The sequence below is a fragment of the Schistocerca piceifrons genome, chromosome 1 (assembly GCF_021461385.2).
Source record: "Schistocerca piceifrons isolate TAMUIC-IGC-003096 chromosome 1, iqSchPice1.1, whole genome shotgun sequence".
Classification (NCBI taxonomy): Eukaryota; Metazoa; Arthropoda; class Insecta; order Orthoptera; family Acrididae; genus Schistocerca; species Schistocerca piceifrons.
In genome coordinates, this window is record NC_060138.1 from 1074400555 (window position 1) to 1074426168 (window position 25614).

The 25614-nt window shown below is 41.6% G+C and overlaps 1 protein-coding gene across 1 annotated transcript in view; it reads right to left on the reverse strand.

Moving 5' to 3' along the window:
• The window catches only part of LOC124777750 (keratin, type II cytoskeletal 68 kDa, component IB-like), a 55164-nt gene that overhangs the window by 5208 nt on the left and 24342 nt on the right, over positions 1 to 25614 (reverse strand). Inside the window, exon 2 of the mRNA XM_047253255.1 lies at positions 3204 to 3474. Within this exon, the coding sequence (XP_047109211.1) occupies positions 3204 to 3474 (271 nt within the window). The remainder of the gene's footprint in view (positions 1 to 3203; positions 3475 to 25614) is intronic.

The window sequence follows — 25614 nt, forward strand, 5'->3', positions numbered from 1 at the left end:
ACACTACATGCCTTGGTATTAGCATGATTGCTAGACTGAGCTTTCAAATGTTCAGATGTGTGTGAGATCTTATGGGACTTACACACAACTTAACCTAAATTATTCTAAGGACAAACACACACACCCATGCCCGATGGAGGACTCGAGCCTCCGCCGGGACGAGTGGCACAGTCCGTGACTGCAGCGCCTTAGACCGCTAGGCTAATCCCGCACGGCAGACTGTACTTTAATTTGTTGCGACTTACGTAGCAGGAACTTTATATCGAAGGCGTTTTTTGTCCTGTTCATCAAAAGCAAACAGTGGATACTTTGGAGTCTCTTGGACACCATAAGGTTGGTTGCAGGGTATAGATATAGATAAGCTAGGAAATCGGAACACAATCTCATAGCGTTCAAACCGTTGCGGAGGGACTAAGCTGGTCGAGTTGAAGTCTATCGGCAAGGTTCAGACTAGAGTAAGACATTTTTCTACGTCTATCCTCCCGAGACTATGAAGACTTAAAAAGTATGCGAAATTCACTGAGATTTCAACAGAACTCTTACGCAGAGAAAAAAAAACAGATGTCTGTGCCTTACCCGTATTGTGATTGTGTAAACCGTGTTAGACTAATTTAGAGTAAGCAGAGTATAACATAAATGGACTGAGTGAAATCAGGGTGCAAGATTTAAGAAAAATAAATAATACATTGAAATATTTCTTTGGTTTATACTTTATTGTAGATTAATTTCAGTTGAAATCTTCGTTCATGTTTGAAGCCGTTGAAAATGGTTTGCTATGATTTTGTATTCCTCGCTGGGAATCTGCCCAGAGAATAAACTGCACTGGATATCCTCATTTTCAGAGTGTTGCAGGGCTATCTGTTTTAATTGTTAAAAACCATTCAAAAGCCAAGATCGCATAAAAATTTCTTTATTTAAGACGACAGGTTTCAACAGTCATTGCTTTAAAATCTTTTTGTTGTAAAATATGCTCATTTTACACTGAACCTCATGCACAAGATGTCAAGTGGATAAAACTCAGCACGTCATGTTATTAAATATTTCAGCAATGACAAACGTTTGTAATGTGCTGCGATTTAGCCACTTGACATCTTGTGCGTGAAGTTCAACGAAAAATGAATATATTTTACAACAAAAAGATGTTAAAGACCTAAAGATGACGGCAATGAATGTTGAAAGTTGTCGTCTTGAATAAATTACAGCGTATTTATTGAGTGAATCTAGTTAGTTGAACTGAGTGGCACTCTTTTTTTTTCTCTGTACAGGTCTATGTTACCTATATCCCTCTCCTAGGTCACTAACGCATGGTTGTCCGGTGGCGCTCGACACGGAGGCAAGTAGGTTAGAATCCTGGTGGTGGAAAATTTTAAATGTCAGTATTTGGCCGGCAAGGGGAGGAGAGGTGGTGGTGCAAAGTTCCTGTTCATCAGTCTTTGCGCCAGTGCACTGGATTGAAGTCCAAACCTCTCCGCAGTGTCTCGCTAATTGAGGGCATGAGTGACTGTTCATGGTGTTCCTTCCGGCGGCTCTCCTTGGTGCTATCCGAGAGGAGAAGACTATATGCCATCAGCGGTAGCATCATCTCCGTTCCCTTCTTGCTTAACACCAGTACCGCAACGCTAGACTGTACAAACACTCATCACAGCCATCTCATCACAGTCATCAATACGACACATACACTTGACACTTCATAACAGTTCCGAGGAAGTCAAGGGCAAATCCCGTCCACTGATACCCATTTGCTCCCCAACGCTCATTTCCTGTATATGGGACTCTATGTCAAATTGGTAATGGGTTGCGATAGATAAAAAAGGAAGATCTCGATTAATCAGCCATCAGAAATATCGTCAGATGCGGAGCACATGTTCGTATTGGACAAGGACGAGGGAGAGGACCCATTACGGTATTTAGTTTCAGCGATTTAGGAATATCTTCGGAAAAGTGAATTCCGATAGCCGAATGGATATTCGAAGCGCTGTCTTCCCATGTACGAGCTTACTACATCGCTACTGCGCATCATCACCAAGTTACTGTAGGTAAAGTGTTTAGTGAGCTGTTTCTGGTAGATGGGCTGCTGAGATTGCAGTACACTACGCGTACGAGGCTAGTGAACTTCATGCTATCGGGAACAAATCTCCTATTACTGCTTCTTCAGAGACTCTTACCTGTTAGGATAGGAGCGCTTCGTGTGTTGTAATGCTGCTGCACAAGGTACTTGAAGGGAATGCTTGACTAATGTAGGATGAATATAGCATGACATCTCACTACAATAACAATGTTATTACTTTTGTTCTTTGAACATTGTAAGTTGAACACTTTATTCATGTAAACATTATACATTACTGTAAATAAGGAACTCGTGCCATACATTAGCTTAAGAAAAAGATAGATCTGCGCTTGACAGCGAAACGGTTCTACATCTTATGATATACTATAAACATTGTCAATCACAATTTAGCTCTTTAGGAACTATCATATTGCTAGCTCTGGCTTCATCGTCCAGAACTACCTAGGCTATTCAGTGAGTTCCCTTACATAGATAAGCATCAATTTGCAGTAATGTGGTTGAGGTTAATTTTCATAGTAATCACATTAATGGAGGAAAAGCTAAACAATTAGAACTTCTCATGCTTGACGTCAGGTAAGAAAATGGAGCACAGGGTAGAGAACACATGCCCCTTTTTTAAACTTTTAGTTTAATTTAAAAAATTAAGAAATTAAGTAGCAAGAATTAATCATTTATGAGTATTTTGCTGTTTCTGCACTAATGTTAATTAATTCAATTACGCTACTAACTCTAGTGAACTTGAATGAGTCGTAAAAAAAATTTAAAGAACTATGGCTTAGACATAACGACAGCTTCGATTAATTTTTATGTCTAATTTCAGTTAATCTAGGTGAGCGAATATTACAAATGGTAATTTATCGGATCAGGAACTGTGTCCAACGCATGGGCTGTACTATGGCTCTTGCATATTTAGTATAATAATATACTGGTAATAGAGAATACAGTGTTACGTTCTTGTGTGAAAATGCTGTTGAAGACCGAATCTTTCAGAAGGATAACCATGGCTGTATCAGTTTTTCGGATGAGTGTGTATAGAATGTGAACACAGAGTGAGAGGGGTAGCAGGTTGAAGAGAGCGCTTGTCGAGCCTGGGAAGGAGCCTGGTCTCCCGCCTCCCGCCGCACCCGACGCTCACCCGAAGCTGGAGCTGTAGGAGGCGGCGTGCGCGCCGCTGCTGTAGCTGAAGGCGCCGCCCCCGCCGCCGCCGTAGCTGGAGGCGTGGCTGGCAGCGAACCCGGGACCGCTGAAGCTGGAGGCGCCGGCCAACCCACCCTCGGCCACGGCGCTCGCCCCCACGCCGCCCCCTGCTGCCTCCGACGCCGCCGCCGCAGACGCAGACGCCGTGGGCAGTGGGGCCGCCGCAGCCACCACGTGCGGCTCCGGGAACACGAAGACGTCGCCCGCTCCTGCGCAAGATCGCACTTCATAAGAGCTGCTCAAAGCAGAAATTTCCGTAGTCTCGCAAACACATGTTGCTACAACTGGGAAACTTATTTATGTTACATTCGCACATATAGTAAAGCAACTAATATTAAGTGCCAATTTGATTTTAAAAAAAGAAGGAAACAGAATACTATGGTGGTCAAAACAAATGCTGCATATTCTGAAGGTGGTAGGGGTAAAATACAGGGAGCGAAAGGCTATTTACAATTTGTACAGAAACCAGATGGCAGGTATAAGAGTCGAGGGGCATGAAACGGAAGCAGTGGTTGGGAAGGGAGTGAGACAGGGTTGTAGCCTCGCCCCGATGTTATTCAATCAGTATATTGAGCAACCAGTACAGGAAACAAAAGAAAAATTTGGAGTAGGAATTAAAATGCATGGAGAAGAAATAAAATCTTTGAGGTTCGCCGATAACATTGTAATTCTGTCAGAGACAGCAAAGGACCTCGAAGAGCAGTTGAACGGAATGGACAGTATCTTGAAAGGAGGATATAAGATGAACAACAACAAAAGCAAAAATGAGGATAATGGAATGTAGTCGAATTAAGTCGGGTGATGTTGAGGGCATTAGATTAGGAAATGAGACACTTAAAGTAGTAAATGAGTTTTGCTATTTGGGGAGCAAAATAACTGATGGTCGAAGTAGAGAGGATATAAAATGTAGACTGGCAATGGCAAGGAAACCATTTCTGAAGAAGAGAAAGTTGTTAACATCGAGTATAGATTTAAGTGTCAGGAAGTCGTTTCTGGAAGAATTTGCATGGAGTGTAGCCATGTATGGAAGTGAAACGTGGACGAGAAATAGTTTATACAAGAAGAGAATAGAAGCTTTCGAAATGTGGTTCTGCAGAAGAATGTTGAAGATTAGATGGGTAGATCACATAACTAATGTGGAGGTATTGAATAGAATTGGGGAGAAGAGAAATTTGTGGCACAACTTGACTAGAAGAACGGATCGGTTGGTAGGGCATATTCTGAGGCATCAGGGGATCACCAATTTAGTATTGGAGGGCAGCGAGGAGGGTAAAAATCGTAGAGGGAGACCAAGAGATGAATACACTAAACAGATTCAGAATGATGTAGGTTGCAGTAGGTACTGGGAGATGAAGAAGCTTTCACAGGATAGAGTAGTATGGAGAGATGATGCATCAAACCAGTCTCTGGACTCAAGACCACAACAACAACATTGCGAAAATGTAATATTATACAAACTGAAAGTGGAGGGTATGCCCGCACATCCACCATCGACGCGACTGCACAGATATTGCTTCGCCGTTCTCCCCCTCTCCCACGAAATCAGACAAAACGGGGTGTAGAATACTGTCGATACGAAGCTATGCTGGGGTGCTGCGGATGACAACCAAGGTAGTCCTGCTGTGAAATGAAATGGCACCCCAGACCATCATTTCTGTTTCCGCAGCCGTATGGCGGGTCAGTGAGGCTGGTATTCCGCCATTGTCCGCCTAGCGCGTAGTTCGGTGATAGATGCTTTTAATAATTTCCACAACGAAACTCTGTCTCGGAATCTGGAAGAAAATCCAAAGAGATTCTGGTCATACATAAAGCGCACCAGTGGCAAGACGCAGTCAACACCTTCACTGCGCGATAACAACGGTGAAGTCACAGATGACAGTGCCACTAAATCAGAATTATTAAACACGGTTTTCCGAATATCCTTCACCAAAGAAGACGACGTAAATATTCCTGAATTTCAATAAAGAACAACTGCCAAGATGAGAAACATAGAAACATATAAAGTTGATCGACGGTAAAGCAGACGCCAGACTGAGATTCATTGGAAGAGTCCTAAGAAAAAGCAATCCGAAAACAAAGGAAGTAGGTTACAGTACACTGCTTGAACATTGCTCACCAGTGGGATCCGTACCAGATAGCGTTGATAGAAGAGATAGAGAAGATCCAACGGAGAGCAGCGCGCTTCGTTACAGGATCATTTAGTAATCGCGAAAGCGTTACGGAGATGACAGATAAACTCCAGTGGAAAACTCTGTAAGAGAGACGCTCAGTAGCTCGGTACGGGCTTTTGTTTAAGCTTCGAGAACATACCTTCACCGAGGAGTCAAGCAGTATATTGCTCCCTCCTACGTATATCTCGCGAAGAGACCATGAGGATAAAATCAGAGAGATTAGAGCCCACACAGAGGCATACCGACAATCGTTCTTTCCACGAACAATACGAGACTGGAATAGAAGGGAGAACCGATAGAAGTACTCAAGGTACCCTCCGACACACACCGTCAGGTGGCTTGCGGAGTATGGATGTAGATGTAGATGTAAATTTAGTTGTAGATATCCTCGCTGTAGCAATGCAGCTTAAATCCGGGCCAGATTGTATACCAGTCAGGTTCCTTTCGGAGTATTCTGATACAATAACTCCATATTTAGCAATTACAATCTTCGCTCACAGAAAGATCCTTACCGAATGACTGGAAAACTGCTTAAGTCACACCAATACCCAAAAAGGGAAGTAGGAGTAATCCGCTGAATTAGAGGCCCATATCACTAACGTCGATTTGCAGTAGGGTTTTGGAACATATATTGTATTCGAACTATAAAGTACCTCGAAGAAAACGATTTACTGACACATAGCCAGTACAGATTCAGAAAATATCGTTCTAGTGGAACACAACTAGCTCTTTATACTCGGGAAGTAATGAGTGCTATCGTCAGGGGGATGTCAAATTGACTCCACATTTTTAGATTTCCAGAAGGCTTTCGACACCATTGCTCACAAGCGTCTTCTAATCAAACTGCGTGCCTATGGAATATCGCCTCAGTTGTGCGACTGGATTCGTGATTTCCTGTCAGAAAGGTCACAGTTCGTAGCAATAGACGAAAGTCATCGAGTAAAACAGAAGTAATATCCGGCGTTCCCCAAGGAAGTGTTATAGGCCCCCTATTGTTCCTGATCTACATTAACTACATAGGAGACAATCTGAGTAGCCGTCTTAGATTGTTTGCAGATAATGCTGTCATTTACCGTCTTGTAAAGTCGTCAGTTGACCAAAACGAACTGCAAAATGGTTTAGATAAAATATCTGTAAGGTGTGAAAAGTGGCAAATGATCCCGAATAAAGGAAAGTGTGAAGTTATTCACATGAATACTAAAAGAAATCCGCTAAATTTCGATTGCGCGATAAGTCACACAAATCTGAAGGCTATAAATTCAACTAAATACTTAGGGACTACAAAACATAGAGAGAAATGATTATCACGATAAAATAAGAAAAATCAGGGCTCGCACAGAAAAATGTAAGTGTTCGTTTTTCCCGCGCGCCGTTCCAGAGTGGAACGGTAGAGAGACTGCTTGAAGGTGGTTCATTGAACCCTCCGCCAGGCACTTTATTGTGAATAGCTGAGTAATCACGTAGATATAAATGTAGATGAAACACTACACTAAGCGGCCAATTTTGTTATCAATTTGACCTCTCTGATAGCTTTGACAGATTACAGGACCGACGCCGCCGTAAATGGCTCAGCAGACATTGTCGGTGTCCAGTAACAATGGTAACTTCAAGCTAACAAACGTAGTACCCTTGCACGAATTGTCGCCGCGTAACCCTCCAGCACTCCTCTCACTCGTTAGACTGTCACGTAGATTTTATCTTTTATTCTTTTCTCCACAACTTGCCAATGCATTTTCCCCTCTGCTCTACACTGCTACCCTTCAAAAATCTTCTACTAGCTCCCAGATAGGAGAATGTTAATGAGCAACCACACCCAGACGTATAGCCAACCTCAGATTGCGTGAACAGCAGACTAACCCTTTCCCAGAGGGGATTAAACTTATGGTGGTGATATGGGCGTAGAGGAGTTCTAATTATTGAATTATAGCAACCGTAGACGAAAAGTGAGCATATCTTCCACAGCTGGACTTAAGAGGAGGAATGTTTTCACAAGAGAAACGTCAGACAGCGTGAGCTTAAAGTTATTTCGTCGAGAAATAAGTCTTTTTTAACTTAAAAATACAGATTTTTTTTTACTGGCACTAGAAATTCCGTCCAATATGTTTTGCGCATTGTTCTAGACGGTCCCAAAAACTTATAAATGCTGGACGTACATTGAAGGTATATGTAATATGGACGGAGACTGAATGTCATTTCACCTTGAGCCTATGAGATACGCCAGAACAACCTAAATTCGATAGTGTGAACGAGAGATTCGATGCACCGAGACAAAAGGAGATTAACCATTACGTTTCCCGAAACTATTCATACCACCGAAGAACGGACAAGCTGTTAATTTTAAATCTATCAGACAATGATTATGACATTTCATGCTTTCGTATTGTCGGCTACATACATTGTGGTTTATAGTGGAAGGAAGCGTAACGAAAAATCTGGGTATCTTCATAGAGGTTGTGAATCAAGTGAGAGAATACGACAATGTAAAATCGAACAAGACATTCGAAACCAAGAAGACAAATGGGCAACGAAACTTTTAGGTAATGGCTTCCTCTTACAGGTTTTCAGGACCACAGCCACTCGTAAACTTCCTCGAACTGTTTGACGTCCGTCGTGTTCCTGTGAAAGTGGACTCGTTGCATTCGATAGGCGGTTATTGACCTTGGCTTTTGTTCAGGTGTCAGGTTGTTGACGACTACTGCAGTTTCGACACCTTCACAGGGAGCGCGTGATAGAAAAAAACACTTCCGAGAAGAATGACATACGTCTAGAAATGCTTTTTCCCGAAGCGCATTCATTCTAAAGTATAGACCGAGAAGAATGACACTCATTAACAGAGTTTTACACCGTGAGATGTCGCCAGTTCCGTATCTGTAATTTTGCAGATGAATGTCAAACAACAGATCTCCTCATAATGGTTAAGATGTTTCAATTTAATTTATTTTCCCTTCTACGGAACACTAGATGTGAAAGTTTAAGCAATTACTAAACAGAACTACAGTCGTCTTCTTTCTTTGATACGAACCAATACCAATCAACAACAACGTGGGATTGCGGGAGCGAAATCACGAAAACCACTAGACGCTGCTGTGGGTACTTATTCACGGACAGCCAGTCTCGGTAAAGCAGTCATCTTCGTGTCACCAATAGACATTAATTCAAGTTAAATGAAAGTAGTTTGGCGCGGAATATAATAACACTAAGCAACCTTCCTTTAATCTGATGTAGCGTTAATACGTAAATTGATCGCTTGACCGAAAGTGGTTGTCTATAGATAAATGTACATGACAGTAGCTTTTGGTACTCCGTAACACCGGTCTTTAAATACACTGAAGCTGTATACAGCTGGATACAGAACATAATCAGCGATTCAAGATGAAACTCTGAAAGCCATGGATCATGACAGTCGGGAAGAAGCAGTATTTCTCGACTTCCAAAAAGCCCTTGGCTCAGTACCATACTTACTACACAGGATAACCAAATTTTATCAGGCTTTTGTTTATCTTAATGTTTTAGTGTTTATATATGACTTTGCAGTGCTGATGAAGGATATGAAAGTAATTTTTTTTCTTATTTCAGTATTTTAGGTGTAATTTCAAAATATTCACTTTTATTAAAACTACGCTAACATAAGAAACTATTGTGTTCAACAAACAGGGAAATGATATATAAGAAAATAATATCTACAAGAACAGTACTTATAAAAAGCAACAGCCATTCCAAAAGCATATACTTTAGTTTAGGGAGAATTTAAGTAAAAAAGTGATCTTTTGTGTGTATACTCCCCTATCGTAGCTGTATGCCGCTTTCCTTGATACGTTTTCTCCACAGACCGAATGTCTTCCTGGAAACGTCCCCATGTTCTTCAATCACATTTTCCAAAATCTGTCTAAAGAAATCAATATGTGAATACTAATAGGTCAGTTTAATTTACATGCTTCGTCCAGTGGTATTGTAGCTTTGAAGTAAAGCACCATCAAGTTTTAGGCAATTCTCATTTATTTTCATATAGAAACCCATGTACCAGCATTCTGAAGGAGTCCAGTGCATAACGTTCGTTTTTAGTCATTGCTTCCTCCAGATCTTTTGACTGAATGTAAAATGAAGCGAACCAGAGGCTCGGTAAAAAATTCCACCTTTCACTTTTGCGTCAGATGTCTGGGGTAACTTGGGCCTTTGAAAGTGAAGGGCAGCAGAATCACCAGCCACACCTTTCTTGAATTGTTTAATTAGTCCGAACGTAATATCCACAGGTGCTATGGCCACAATACAAAAACAGCAAACATCATTACGGTTTATGAGCTCCGTCAAAATTCGACGGACTGCAAAAGGCATAATTTTTCTTGTCCCATGGAGGTACCCTTCCAATACAGACCTACAGCTTCACATGGCAGAGGAAGGGCTCAAGAAATTTCCACATCCCCAACCGTAACTCCAAAGTAAAATTCATATGCATTACAAAACTCTGCTATACAGTGTTATGTTTAACTTGTTTATGCCCAATGTAACAGCCACAGACATAACAGAAAGAGTCAACTGCTAATTCCGGCTGCAATTTTTCTAAGTCACTGTAAAGAAAACACAACAAGAAACTTATAAGCAATTTCGAATAAACTAGAAAACAGTGGAATAATTTTGCACTAATTTTGCATTGAAAGACAATGGAAATGAATCTAATACAAAACGTGACACTGTGAATTATCTGGTGTAAGTAAATCAATGAACGGTATTTTATTCTAGGTCTTTTAAAAACAATGATATCCTAAGTATTTACAAAATAATTACAAACAGTGCTGTTGGAAGAACATCCGCAACTGAGCATTACAGCAGAAGCTGAAAATACCGCTTCAGTTGTAAGTTGCTTTATTTTCACACGACCGGTTTCGGACTGTTATAAGCCTATCCTCAGGTGTCGTAGCTGTGCCGTGGTCCCCGAGCGCTGCGTGTACCAGGCTCGGTGTGCTGCCTATGAGCGCAGTACAGGAACGTGTGAAAATAAAGTAACTTATGACTGAAGCGGTATTTTCAACCTCTGCTACAAAATAATTATTATTTTGGCAAAACTACGGTCATTTTAGTATTCTACATGTCAGTTTTATTCATAAAGCGACGTTAAATTTACACAAACAATTTCTTGTTACAGAGTGTTGTCAAAAGTATGATCTTATGGGGTATCATACGAAACTGGTGACTGCATTGAGGATTTCTTGGAGGGGGACGCTGCTTGCTATCTTGGATGGAGAGTCATCGAGAGATTTAGAGTCTTCGGGTGTGCCCCAGGAAAGGTTTTCGCGTCCCATTTCGGTCTTGTTGTATACTAATGATTTTTCAGACAAAATAAATATTAACTTTAGACTTTTCGCAGATGATGCAGCTATCTGTAATAAAGTACTGTCTGAAAAAAGCTGCACAAACAATCAGTCGGATTTCAAAGTGGTGCAAATACTGGCAAGTTGCTTTAAATTTTCATAGATGTAAAATTGTGCACATCACAAAATTGAAAAACGAAGTATCCTATGACCACAGTATCAACGATGTTACAACTGTATTCGGTCAATTCATACAAATGTCTGTGTCTATCAATTTTTAGGTGTGTGAAATGGTAGGCACAGTAGCAGGTAAAGCAGCTGGGAGACGTTGATTCGGTGATAGAATATTATGGAAATACAGTCTAAAATTGCTTGCAGACCACTCGTGTGAACCATCCTATAAGCAGCAGTCAAACGAAAACGAGACACAAAGGAAAAAAGTAAACTGTTTATTGTTTCAAAAGTAATCACCATAACTGCTAATAGATTTATCCCACTATGAGACAAGACGGTGAATGCCTTCATGGAAAAATGTTTTCGGTCGCCTACAGAACAATAATTGATCCAAAGAGAGCACCTCTTTATGCGAAGCAAATAGACGGCAGCGGGCATCTTTCTTCAGGGCTCCAAGAATATGGAAATCGCACGGGCAGAGATCGGGACGGTACTGAGGATGTGTGAGGGCTTCTAAGCAAAACTGCAGCGTAGTCGGAACAACCTTGCCAATATGTGAACGGGCATTATCCTGCAACAGAATAATGATGTCCATCAACATTCAGGGCGTCTGGACTGGATGGCGCATTTCATTTTTGTAAATGGTCAACGTGGATTCCCAGGAATGTTGATGGACGGCACCATTCTGTTGACGGATAATGCTTGTCCACGCATTACCAAGGATGCTTCGACAACGCTGCTGGAGTTTCACTCATCCTCCAAACAGTACCGATCTCTCCCCGTAGGATTGTCATATTTTTGGAGCTCTGAAGGAAGATATTCGTGGCGGTCAGTTGCTTCGGACGAAGAGGTGCTCCCCTGGATGCAAACACGGTCCCGCAGACGACCGCAGACTCACAGTAGGGTAAAGGCATTAGCACTTTGGATAACTACTTTAGAAGTAATAAATATTTTTGTCTCGTTTTCATTTGACTGCCGCTTGCAGACTATTGTTCAAGTATGTGGGACCCGAATCTAATAATTCTAAAAGGGGGTGCTGAACATTTACAGAGAACGGCAGCACGAATGGTCACAGGTTTGTTTGACCAGTGAGAGAGTGTCACAGAGATTGCTCCTGGTGAACCTCTCGGGATTGTCGACTGCGAGAATCAACTGAGGTGGAACGCCTCTGAAAATGTTCAGCGCATTTCTGGACGAAACGTAAGGAACAGAAGAGTTTCGTGGATCACGACATTATACTCAGAAAGGCTATTCATTTTTCCGAATGATATGGATTTTAGCATCATCGGGATAAAAACAGAGAAAACAGAAAAGATGTTACACTGTTAGTGAGGTGACAGTCCTCTTAGTGTTGTTCTCGTCCAGAGGATTTTAAAGGTTACCGTAACTGGTAGCCAAAACTCTACGATACAAAATTGTCCTCATAATGATTCTTAAGGAGAAGCTGAACCAAAAGATAAAACATTTCTTTTGCCCTATCAAAGTACCATGAATTTAGTTTCATCAAAGATACATCACAGATAGCTCAATGTAAGATAAAAATCAAACGTCTATTTTGTAACAGAGGTTATTTAAGGAGTACTCAAATGAAACTAGTACTTCCCAAGGGACCTGCCTACAAAGCTAAACTACCCACAAACATCTTAAAACAGGATGGTAGTAAAGAAAGGTCAGTTTACATTCCAGAAGAAAAGACGCATATGGAATGAAATTTTTACATATCCGACAAAAATAGAGATGAAACAGGAAAGAATGTTCAAAACGTATTTAGTTTGAGGAAACTATGCAAAATAACTACTTATTTTCCAAACATAAGGCTTTTAATTTATATTCCACATTGTTTAATGCAAAAAGAAAACAGCTCCAGCTGACAAAAAAAAAAAAAACTAATGGTATCGCAAACTGGACAAAAATTACATAATCTAAAGCACCATACAACAAATATTTTTAGGAAAAATATAGAATAATTTTGCTTTAGAATTTTTGTACAAAGCAGTTTTCTGTTTCTTCCGTTAAATTTGAAAAAGATGACCTGTTCCCTTTCTGCAATTACCAGTTCAGTAACGACATGCTTGATATCAAAATGTTCAACGATACAATAGTGCAAGAAGTGAAACAGTAAAAAATTTCGAGAACACCGGCAGGCATAAATTCATCTCCAATTTATTTTGTAGGCTACCGGCTTAGGCCACATAATACGCCATCATCAGGCCCTCTACACTACACTGCCCAACAAAATTAAAGGATTACTTTTCCGAAACCCGTTAAGTGTCTCCCATTCCAACGTGTAAGTTTGAAAGTTGGCTCTCTATAATGATGTAACAACGTGGCACCCTGTAACTTCACCCTCTGGTTCGTCTACATTTCAAACAGCAAGGTGTCGACACATGCGGAAAGAAGGCCCGAGCTCAGAAGTTCATGTGACGTCACACTGGGACCAAGTTTCACCGCAACTCTGCCCAACACCAGAGCGTGAACCTGTCACACGACGGGAAGGTCGCCAGAGCCCCTCCTACCCACATTTCACCCTTCTGTTGACGCCTCTGCGATGGAGGTCATAACCTCGATGCCCAGCTTTTAAATATTATGTTTTCTTACTCATTTTCGGTCACACTGCAGCACAGAATCGAAACGAAAAGGCCTTAGGGGACTTTATAAATGGCATCAACGAAACCGCACCTTTCCCTGTGACGTCCATTTCCACACATATCGCGGTAGAAAAGGACAGTTCGCAGTGTGATGAGCATCAGAAAGACGCTCTTGACAGCCTTTAACACTGCCGCCACCCTCTGACGTTTCGTACCTTCCTATGTGGAAATTGTGGGCTGCATCCCCATTCAGCATGATCGCAGAGCAGTGCGACAGCGAATTCTGCTCACATGTGCAGGATGGAACCACTGTGGACCATCCAAGCCCATTCAATGAAATCTGAACGTGATCCAAAGCAGCAAAGTGTCCTTACGCTTTTTTCAGTGCTCCTGTCTCAAACCCTCCTGTGGTGTGATCACAGAGGGGTGTAACATTGACACATGCAAGACTAAATCCGTAAAGGGTCTCTCTAAAACCTCAAGTCCAGCAAAATTCTCGGTGGCACCTGCCCACGTTCATTGAGAATTTTAAAAATGTGCCTTTCTGGAGAAAACCCGCGAAGGAGCCTGAGGCACCTGCAGGTAGGCAACCACTTGACACGTGTCTGGGGTCAGTTGCCTGCCTCCAGGCACCTATGAGTATCTCGCAGGTTTTCTCTGTAGAGGTATGAGGGCTGTTCGAAAAGTAATGTCTTATCAGTCATGAAGCGGAATCCTCGGTGAAAATAAAAAACTTTTTATTTGTAACAGGCAGCTACAGCTTCCAGCTACTTCTCAATATAGTTGCCACTCCATGTTAGACATTTGTCGATGCGTTGTACCAACTTTCCTACGTCCATCGCAGAAGACAGCTGCCTGTGGTTTCCACCAATTCTCTATCTTGGTCTGCAGCTCGTAGTCCGTCCCAAAACACCTTCATGGCCATAGGTTCATGTGAGCATAGATGAATCTCAAGGGGAGTCTATTACGGTCTGTATCGTAGGTAATCAAACACTTCCCACCGAAAACGCTGCAGGAGCAGCCCCATTGCCCCTGCAGAGTGCGGCCGAGAATTGTCACGAGGATGGAAACACATGACAGTTATGTTATGTGGGCTGCATCACATCAGGCAAAATCTCTCACATGGCACTCACACTTGGTGAAAGACACATTTTCTAGGAATCTTTAAGTCGTCACTAAGCGCTCGGAACTGAAAAGAGCAACTTGACGCGATGTATGGGCATGCCAGAGACATTGCCCACTACATCTGTGAAAAGCTTCATCGGATTTTCATTGTGGTTTCCATTTCGCGCCCGATCGGACCTTACTTTCTGAATAGCCCTCGTACACTTTTAAAATACTCAGTAAATGTGGGTTGGTGCCACTGATGGTTTTGCCAAACTCAAGGCTTTATAGGAAGTCTTTGCCGTTTTATTCTTGTATGTGTCAATGTCGTACTCGTCTGTGATCACGGCACAGGAGGGGGTAAAACAGGAGCGCTGAAAAAGCGTAAGAACCATCTGCTACTGTAGATCACGTTCAAGTTTTGTCGAATTAGTTTAAACGGTTCCTAGTAGTTCCAGTCTGTACGCGAGAGCAAAACTTGTGGTCGCACTGATCTCCAAAGATGTGTAATCACGTCCATTATGGATACAGCCAAACGATGTCAATAGGGAAGTGTTTGGCACCTTCAAGGGTGTCAACAATGTTAAAGGTTCTCAAGAACATCTACCTCTTGCTCAGCGCACGGCGAACTGTTATGTAAGAAGCGAAATGTGTGAGAATCGACATGTCAAGGAAAGAGGTGGTTTACTGAGGCTCTTTAATGACATCCCCTGATGCCTTTTCGTTTCGATTCTGTGCGGCGGTGTGCCTGAAATGTTTTCCTCGGCCATCCATAAAAAACAGCGTATTTCGACGCTTGGCATCGCGGTTATGGCTTTCATTCCCGAGGCGTCAAAACAAGGGTGAATTGTGGATAAGAGGGGCTGTGACGATCTTCCAATCGTGTCACAGGTCCACGGTGGCGTTAGGCAGAATTGTGGTGAAATCTGATACCAACGTGACAACATTAACCCAAATTACACTTCACATCAGCTTCTGAGCTCTGGTCTTTTTTTTCACATTTGTCGACACCTTGCTGTTTGAAGGGGCCGAGGTCACCATACCGTTTCACCATTACATAGGAACGTTGTAGGCACCTTTGAGCCAAATTTCGAACTTATGCGTTGTAATGGGGGACAATTACGGGGTTTCGAAAAAAAGTGATCCTTTAATTCTGTTGCGCAGTGTAGTTAGCGACTGGATTTTCCAATGACAGGCGTATGCATGTCATACGTGAAAATAACGTCTTCGCACCAGCTTATGCACGAGTGGCATCAGCACACGACAACCTTACCTCTGAGACATTCTCGTGCGCTAATGTGCGCGCATAAGCTGATGCTAAGACTGGTTATTTTCACATATGACACAGATACGTTTGTTATTGGAAAATTCATCCACTGTTTAGTATAGAGGGCCTGATGATGATGCACGTATTATACCGCCGAAACCGGTAGCCTAAAAAACATTGAAGATGAACTTTCAGCTGAAGGTGCTCTTTACCTTCTTACATAAGTATCGGCTGTTGTCCTACAACTCTGCAAAGCAAGAAAGGTTGCACCTAAGAAAAAGTAGCAGTTCCGCTACTTACGAACCAGTATTGTAGAAGATGGCCGAAGCAACGAAGATACCTCGCGATATTGGCACAGGGGAGGAAAACGTTCTTGAACAGAAGAGCCATACTGATTTCAGATGTTGATATGGAACAGAGGGAGGAAAACTTCCACGGAAGTGTGAGTCTGTAGCTCACTAATGTACAGAAGTGAAACGCGGACCATCTCAAATCCGGGGAAGAAGAATCTGGAAGCATTTGAAATGTGATGCTATCGAAGAAGGTTAAAAATTAAATGGACAGATAAAGTACGATATGAATAAGTGTTAAAGAAACAGGTGAGGAAGTACATCGAAAACCCTTAGGAGAAGAACGACTGGACAGTAAGACATCTGCTACGGCAACAAAGATGCTCTCTAAATGGTGATACTTCCTCGTTGACGAAAGCTGAGAAGGTCACTCGTAGAAACGTAATATTTCGAAATGTTGCCTCGTGTGTTAACATGAAATTGCTCTTAATAGCGCAGTTGCTTTCCTTGACATTCTACTCACGGCATGCAATGCAGATGGACAGAAGAAATTTTATGCTCCTTCCGTGAGCAATTATCTGGCATCCTACTGCAACGTATCACTTCTTTGGTTGCTCTAACACCCGTGAGTTTATTTTTTTACAAATTATATAATAGTTGTGTAAAAGTTAGAGATTCGAAGATACCCCGGTTTTCATGGAGTCAAAATTATTACCATTGCTGACATTTTATAACTCACGCTGCATCAGGATGACATCAAGGCTCTACAGCGTGGCCAGAACTCGCTTTTATGTTCGACGAAACTGACTTAATTAAAGCCGTGGAGGCAAAACGGGAAAACTATTAATTCCTTTTTTTCCTCTTTATGTCTCTTTGAGCAAATAAAAGTATGGTACTCCACGAAACCAAAACAAAAGTAAAATATTCTAGATTGCTACCTCCGTCTTATAGCCGAGGTTGCTGACGCAGACTTCTGCCGTGGCCTTCGAGTCAGAGGAAGCCGGTTCGAGCATCAGTAGCAAAATAAGTTTTTAGTATCGCTGATTTTTGGTCCGCAAGGAAATGAGAGGTGATTGCGTAAAGTTCTTGATCACTAGGCTTTGGGGCAATGCCTTAGATTAAATCCAAAGGTCATGTGACACTGCTGACGTTCACTCGGTTGGGGACTTCAAGCTCTGCTGCTCCCATAGTACTACACTGAGGGAAAAAAATCGCAACACCAAAAGATAGTTAATGTAGAGTAATGAAATTTCAGGAATACATTTGTCTAGGTAACATATTTAAGTAATTAACATTGCATGATCGTAGGTTAAGGTAAGAGCGAGATAAGCTATTGCAAATGTGAACTGCTGGTACATTAATAACCAGTGTAACCGCCAGAATGTTGAATGCAAGCATGCAAACATTCATGCATTTTGTTGCACAGATGTCGTATGTCGGATTGTGGAATGGAGTTCTCTACATCTACATCCATATCTACATAGGTACCCCGCAAGCCACCATACGGTGCGTGGCGGAGGGTACCCTGTACCAATACTTGTCATTTTCTTTCCTGTTCCTCTCGCAAATATCGCTTTGCAACGTGACGCACAGATATTTGAACGACTTGACTGTGTCAATCAGGACACTAGCAATACTGTATCCGAACATTACAGGTTTGATCTTCCTACACATCCGCATTAACTTACAGTTTAGGGCTAGCTCAACTAGAAATTTTGTCTAAGTCATTTTGTATTTTCCTACCGTCACTCAACTTTCGACACCGTCCCGCGCACCACGGCATCGTCTGCAAACAACCGCAGATGGCTGCCCACTCCGTCCGTCAAATCATTTATGTACATGGAGAACAATAGAGGTCCTATCACACGTCATTGGGACACTCCTGACGATATTCATATCTCTGATGAACACTCGCTGTTTTCGACAACATTCTGGATTCTATTGTGTAAGCAATCTTCGAGCCACCCACGTATATGTGAACTTATTCCATATGCTCGTACCTTCGTTAACAGCTTGCAGTGGGGCTCCAGGTCAAATGCTTTGCGGAAATCTACGAGGGTTGCCCAGAAAGTAATGCACCGCGTTTTGTTTCTAAACCGAAAACAATGCTACGAATGCGAAACGTTTCGTATGTATCATTTGAAGTCTCCTGCGTGAGTGCGCCAAGTTTCCGTCACTTCCGACAGATGGCGTAGCTGCAGGGCAGTTTCAAAATGGCGCGTTACAAGCAAAGTTCCGTCATTGGCTCTGAGCACTATGGGACTTAACAGCTGTGGTCATCAGTCCCCTAGAACTTAGAACTACTTAAACCTAACTAACCTAAGGACATCACACACATCCATGCCCGAGGCAGGATTCGAACCTGCGACCGTAGCAGTCGCACGGTTCCGGCCTGCGCGCCTAGAACCGCGAGACCACCGCGGCCGGCATGCCGTCATTGAATGTCTCACTGCAGAGAAATAAACTCTGGGGAATATTCACAAACGCTTTTGCGAAGTCTATGAAGCATCTGCTGTCGACAGAAAAACAGTCAGTCGCTGGGCCCAGACGGTGAGGTCATCAAAGGCGATTCGGCGGAGCTCCACGATTTGCAGCGGTCGGGGGAGACCATCCATGGCTGTCACACCTGATACGTTGCAGCGAGCTGACGGTGTCATTCACGAGGACAGACGCATTACGACTCGGCATTTGGTGCTGCATCTGTCAGTCAGCAAAGGAAGTTCACATAGTGAAGCACTGGCTTCGCCACCAAGACAAGGATTGGTACCGACAGGACATACACGCCCTTGTTTCGTGCTGGAGGAAGGCCATAGAACGGGATGGAGATTACGTTGAAAAATTGGGTATGTAGATAAAATACCGTTCTTTCGCGTGTGCAATTCTCATTATGTTCACTAAAGAATTGTTACCGAGGGAGGTGGCGCAGTGGTTAGCACACTGGACTCGCATTCGGTAGGACGACGGTTCAATCCCGCGTCTTGCCATCCCGATTTAGGTTTTCCGTGGTTTCCCTAAATTGCTCCAGGAAAATGCCGGGATGGTTCCTTTGAAAGGGCACGGCCGACTTCATTCCCCGTCCTTCCCTAATTCGATGAGACCGATGACCTCGCCGTTTGGTCCCTGACCCCAAACAACCCAAGCCAATCCAATGAATTGTTAAAAAAAATGCGGTACATTACTTTCTTGGCAACCCTAGTACAATCGTGCAACATGTTCGAAATTTTGAGAAAAATAATAGTAAGCTATAGGGAAACGTGGATAAGTGCAATATCTACTAGAATAAAGAAGGAATAATGAGATTGGTAGATCAAGAACGAAGTGCTCGGATTAAAACTTAAATAAGATAGGGATGCAGCTCTTCATCTCTACTATTTATTCCATACATCGAAGAAGCAATGGCGGAAATAAAACAAAGGTTCAAGAGTCGGATTAAAATTCAGGATGAAAGGGCATCAATAATAAGATCTGCTGATGATACTGCTATCCACAGTGAAAGTGAAGAGGAATTTCAGGACCTGTTGAACGGAATGAACAGTTTTGTAGGTACATAATATAAAGAGTAAACCAGGCAAAGACATAAGTAGTAGGAAATAGCAGAAATGAAAATAGAGGGAAACGTAACATGAAAATTGGTGGTCACGAATTAGGAGAAGTTGAGGAGATCACGAATTAGGGGAAGTTGAGGAATTGTTCTTCCTTAGAAACAAAATAACCCACGACGGACGAAGCAAGCAGGACATAAAAAGCAGACTACCACAGGCAAAAAGGGCTGTCCTGAGCAAGAGAACTCTACTGCTATCAAACATAGATACAGCTCGAGGAAAGAATTTCTAAGAATGTACGTTTGGAGCACAGCTCCGAATGGGGAAACCGAAGCAGAAGAGAATAAAAGCGTTTGAGAAGTGTTCCTGCAGAGAAATATTGAAAATTTTGTTGACTAAGAAGATAAGGACTGATAAGGTTCTCTGCAGAGTCGAGAAAGACAGGAACATATGGGAAACACTGGCAAGAGGAAGGTCAGGCTGATAGGACATGTGTTAAGACATCAGGGAATAATTTCCACCGGAAAAGAGGGAGATGTAGAGAGTAAAAATTGTACGGAATACAGAGAGAAAAAAAGTACTCTCATGAGGTGCATAACCTTTACTCTGTATGCCGTGTTATTGTTTGTGGCAAAGGGGAATGCACAGAGAAAGAAAAGTACACTCGTGAGATGCATAACCTTTACTCTGTATGCCGTGTTATTGTTTGTGGTGAAGGGGAATACAGACAGAAAAAAAGTACTCTCATGAGGCGCATAACCTTTACTCTGTATGCCTTCTTATTGTTTGGGGCTAAGGGTAGTTCGCGTACCCCTATAATTTCTCGCTTTTTTCCCGTCCCTTTGCTGAATGATGCATAGACATAATGCTGTCATAAGCCTACACATGAAGTCGAATTTCTCAGATTTTTACCATCATGGTGACTATAAAATTTCAAGACGTTGTTGTTAACTACATCTTTCACTGGTAAATTATATTTTGTTTGATTACTTCCAATGAAACTTAGTCTGACATTTGTTTTTCCTGTAGCAAGTTTTATGTCGTCGTTCCGCTTTGAATTCTTAAATGGTTTACGGTTGTTATTTACTGTTTCCAGTGATTGCTCGCCAGACGCGTAATGGAACAATAATGGGTCTTTCCGCCTAGTTCCTTCTACTTATGTTGAGGGTCAACCGCCAGCTCCTGCACCGAGCATCAATCCTCCGCAGACCTTTCTGAACCTCTATTCAATTTTCATACGTTTTGACTTAACTATGTACAGCTGGATCAGCATTAGAGTGTCTGTTAGCCGTGGGGACGTGTATTTCTTTCAGTTACCTTCTGCACTGTACTGTAGCAGTTCTTTCCATGCACTGTCCAACTTTCGTCGAGCTATGTTACTTGGATGGGAGACATCATGTGCATGTTACTTTCGTCATTAAGTTTTGCACACTAGTGAATTTTCGTTTTCATGTTGTGTTGTGTTTGATTCATGTTGCAAAATGCGACCGTCATTGTTTCGTTTGTTTAGGTTGCTGAGGAGTCTGCTATTCTTGTGTGTGTGTGTGTGTGTGTGTGTGTGTGTGTGTGTGTATGGTTGTCTGTGAGCGTGCGCTTAATTTTTTTTTTCTTTTTACGATTGGTGTGTGTGTTTGTGGGTGGGTGGTGTGTGTGAGCGAGTGGGTGGGTGTGGTGTAGATATATGTCCTAACTTGCGTGTGCACCAATTATTACTTTGTTATAGCATATTTTTATGCTACTGTGGCACGTGATCATGAGTGGGTATGTTTGTGGCTACAGCAATTGATTATTATTTACTTACCCTATGTTTTATTGTTTTAAATATCTTTTGGTTGTTGAGGTTTGTTTCTTTGTTTCTTATGTGTTCCTTTTCTATGACTGCCGTTTGAGTTTGGAAGTTTCCTTGTTGTGTAAGAAGATTTTTTTGTTTGCTTACTTTTATATCTGTTTCTATTGAGACGGTGTTGGCGATGGTTGGGTAGTGGGGGGGGGGGGGGGGGGGGTTGCTTCTCTTGTCATAGGTGCTCTACTAATGTTGAATGTCTGGTGTAGTAGTCTCATGCTCTTTTATGTTCTTTATATTTTGTTTCAAATGTTCCGCTGGTCTACCCTAAGTATAGAGCTCACACCTGTAACACTGGAGTTGATAAATGCCCGGTTATATATATATATATATATATATATATATATATATATATATATATATATCAGTTTCATTCTCCTTCTTTACATCTTTCTTTATTAAATAATTATCTTGGAAATGTATCTTAATTCCTTGTTTCTTAAAAATATTACCAGTTCTGTGTGTCAGCTTGTTTCTACATGTCAGTGTGTACCAGTGTGGCTGTTGAGTTTCAGTGCTGTGTCCTTATTGTGCTGTGCCGTTGTTAGTGTCTGAGTTTGCAGTGAGTGTTATGTATCTCTGGATTTGTTTGGTGTTTTCTTTTACTTATTTGTGTTGTTTTATTTTTACGTCATTCTGGTTTTTCTTACATAATTTTGTAACTAGAGTTTCTTTGTATCCATTACTTTCTGCTGTTTGAGTTGCTAGCTCCTTATTGTAATTTCGTTTGTCTAGGGACACTCTGTTTAGTCTGTGGAGCCTGTATCTGAAAGCTGTTAATTTTTTGGCACTGTGGATAGTTTCATGATTTGTGTAGTATTGTGTCTGTTGTCGTGTTTTCCTGTAAATATTGAATGAGTTTTAGTTACTTTTTTGTGATGGATATATTTAGAAAATTTATTTGACCTACTTGTTATTATTGTGAAGTGAAATTCATGTTAATATGTAGTGTGTTTACAACTATGTGTTGTTATACTGTCTTTGTTTCTGATTTGCCTACCAAGCATAGCATGTCATCCATGTATCTCCACTTGTGTAGTAGTTCGTATTTTCCTGGTGCTATTTTCTGTAATAACATTTCTTCTGTATTGTTAATGAAAATATTTGCTACCTTTAAGGAAATGAGAGACACCACTGGAAATCCTTCTTCTTGTAAGTCTTTGGTGGGTAATAATGTGTAGGACTGTGCTTATCTCTGAGATGAGTTCCTGTGGTAATTGGTTGTATATTGTTCAATCATCATAATTGTTTCTTTGACTAGAATTGTGAAGTGTATGTTTTCTGCATCAAACCAGTATTGCTGTATCTGGAACATATATGTCTTTTATTTGATTTATTAGTTCCTATGTTGTTGTTTTGTACAACTAAGTGACTGTGTTTAACACATGTCTGGTAAGTATATATGTGGGTGCTTTTCTATAATTTACACCTAGTCTCACAGGTGTATCTGCAATATGAATTTTAGTTTGGAGCAGAGTTCTAGAGCATCAGGTTTCGTATGTGTCAGTCACGTTTTTTGTCTATCTTCGAGTGTATGTTGTATAGTTCTCAATACATGTTTTCATTTTTGTGAGGAATGTGTTTGTTGGGTCTGGCTTTACTCTTTTGAATTTATTCTGTGTAATGAATTCTTGTGTTTTGCTACTGTACACTTGTTTGTCCATGAGACCCACTTAATTTCCCTTGTCTGCTTTGGTTATGATTTTTTCTCTGTGCATTTACCCTCAACAGGTTTTTAGAGTTTTAGATTCTGCGGTTATTCCTTTTGTTTTATTGTATTCATGTCTTTTATCTATGATGCTTTTAACTTCTTTTCCTATTAATTCCCTTGTTCGACCTGTGTTCATAGTGCTTATATCCTTCGTCTGTTCTTCAGATAGTAAGTTTTCAGATACTGTGATCAAATTTTCTTTGTAATGTTCATTTACTTTTATTTTTGCATTATGTGTTAAAAGACAAGCGCGCGCGCGCGCACACACACACACACACACACACACACACACACACAAACACACACACACAAAACACACAAACACACACAAGGTCATATCCGTCCCCCTGCTTAAAATGAAAAAAAAATGCATATTCGATTTAAAACATAATGTAAAAATAAAAGTAAATGAACATTACAAAGAAAATTTGATTACTATATCTGAAAACATACTATCTCAAGAACAGAGGAAAATACAAGCACTATGAACATAGGTCTAACTATACATATACCAGTCGAAAATATAAAAAGACACGTATGCACAGAGATATAGCAGGCATCTCTACAACCATAGAAAATAAAACAGTTTGCCATTGCATCAAAACAAATTGCTTGGGGTAGGTGCATCTACACTATGTGCAAAGATAAAGATGTCCAGGGTAAGTGAAATTTAATATTTTAAAAGTCGAGCACCTGTGTGTGGAAGAATATTAGGAAAGTTGTAGGAAGCAAAAGATCGTGATAAATAATAGTAATTTAATACTGTTAAATAGTGGTACAGTAAAACATGAGAACTGTTTGCAATCGTAACAAACAGATTTGCATGAGAAACTAGACTGTTACAGTGACCACTGAAGATGCTTTTAAAGGCATGGGAGTGGCCGTGCAATACATGTCCATGAAGATGTAGAAGAAAAGGCGATAATTGGTCACTGAGAATGTCACTTATATGGTCTAAATAAGACTTTTATTACACTTGCAAAAGGTGGTATGTAGCCCGTAAATCTTGTATAACGGCAAATGTGGAAAAAAAAGGACTAAAAACGGAAAAGACAACATTAAATGGTATATGTATTAGTCACAGAGGTAAATTGTTCTTTGTGTCAAATCCTGAGCTCTAGTTTCTCTTCCAGGTGTTGCTACTTCAGACGTTATACTTCTTATAAGTACACCAGGAGAAAGACTATTCACGTTCAGAGGACACCATGTTAATACCCCCTCCAGCTTTGATAACGGTCTCAGTACGGTGTGGAAGGCGAGTCCACACGTTTTTTCAGGTGTGCCATATCTAGCTGAAGCCACTTACTGATAATTAGATCCTGTATAACTACCAAATTGCTGCGATTTGCTCACTGTTCCAAATAGTCGCAGAGAGTTTCTTTGTGATTAAGCTCGGGTGATTTAGCGCATCAGTCGAGGAGTGTTGGAATAGCTGAGTGCTCATCAAACCAGGAGAGCGTGTGTGAAGAAGCCCTGTCAAGGCGGCTGTTGTTATCTTGAGAGGTGAGAGTGACCATGGTATACACGTCCATGAAGATGTAGAAGAAAGGCCGATACTTGATCACTGAGAATGTTGCTTTGTGTTCATGGTGCCATGAAAGGATAGGTCCAAGTCGTGATACGAGAAAAAGCCTCGAAACCTCCAGCATGAATTACATCCTCCACGCACTACGTGTTAACTCCCTCATGAGGCCGTCAGCGGGGTTGACGCCAAGTTTCATTTGAAAAAGTCAGTTACTGTCTCGTTTCCGTGATTCTTGGCTCATTGACGAGATGGTCCTGCATTAACTGTTGGGTTTCAATCCGATTGTCACTAACAAGTCGTGAAACTCGTCTCCAGTCCCTTCAGGTGATGCTGCAAGCGGTAGACCATTCCTTGTAGACACACTGAACTGTACGTGATGACAAAACAAATTGGGCCAATTCTTGCACAGTGTACCAGTGACGTTCAATAAGTAATTCAAAACAGTTTTTCTGAAACAGATTGGTACCTGTCAGGATTCCAAAACACCATATTATTGGCCACTCTTTTGGCTAAAAAACTCTATATTTCAACATTATCTCCGTTACCTTACTGTAAGGGCTTGTATTCTTATGCCTGCATGGTACCATTGTACTGCTCAACGTCGGAGCCAACGTTTTGCTGCATTAATAGCCTCTCATTATCCAAGTACCAGGCAACAGCCTTGCCACAGTGGATACACCGGTTCCCATCAGATCACCGAAGTTAGGCGCTGTTGGGGGTGGCCGGCACTTGGATGGATGTCCGTCTGGGCCGCCATGCGCTGCTGCCATTTTTCGGGGTGCACTCAGCCTCGTGATGCCAATTGAGGAGCTACTCGATCGAACAGTA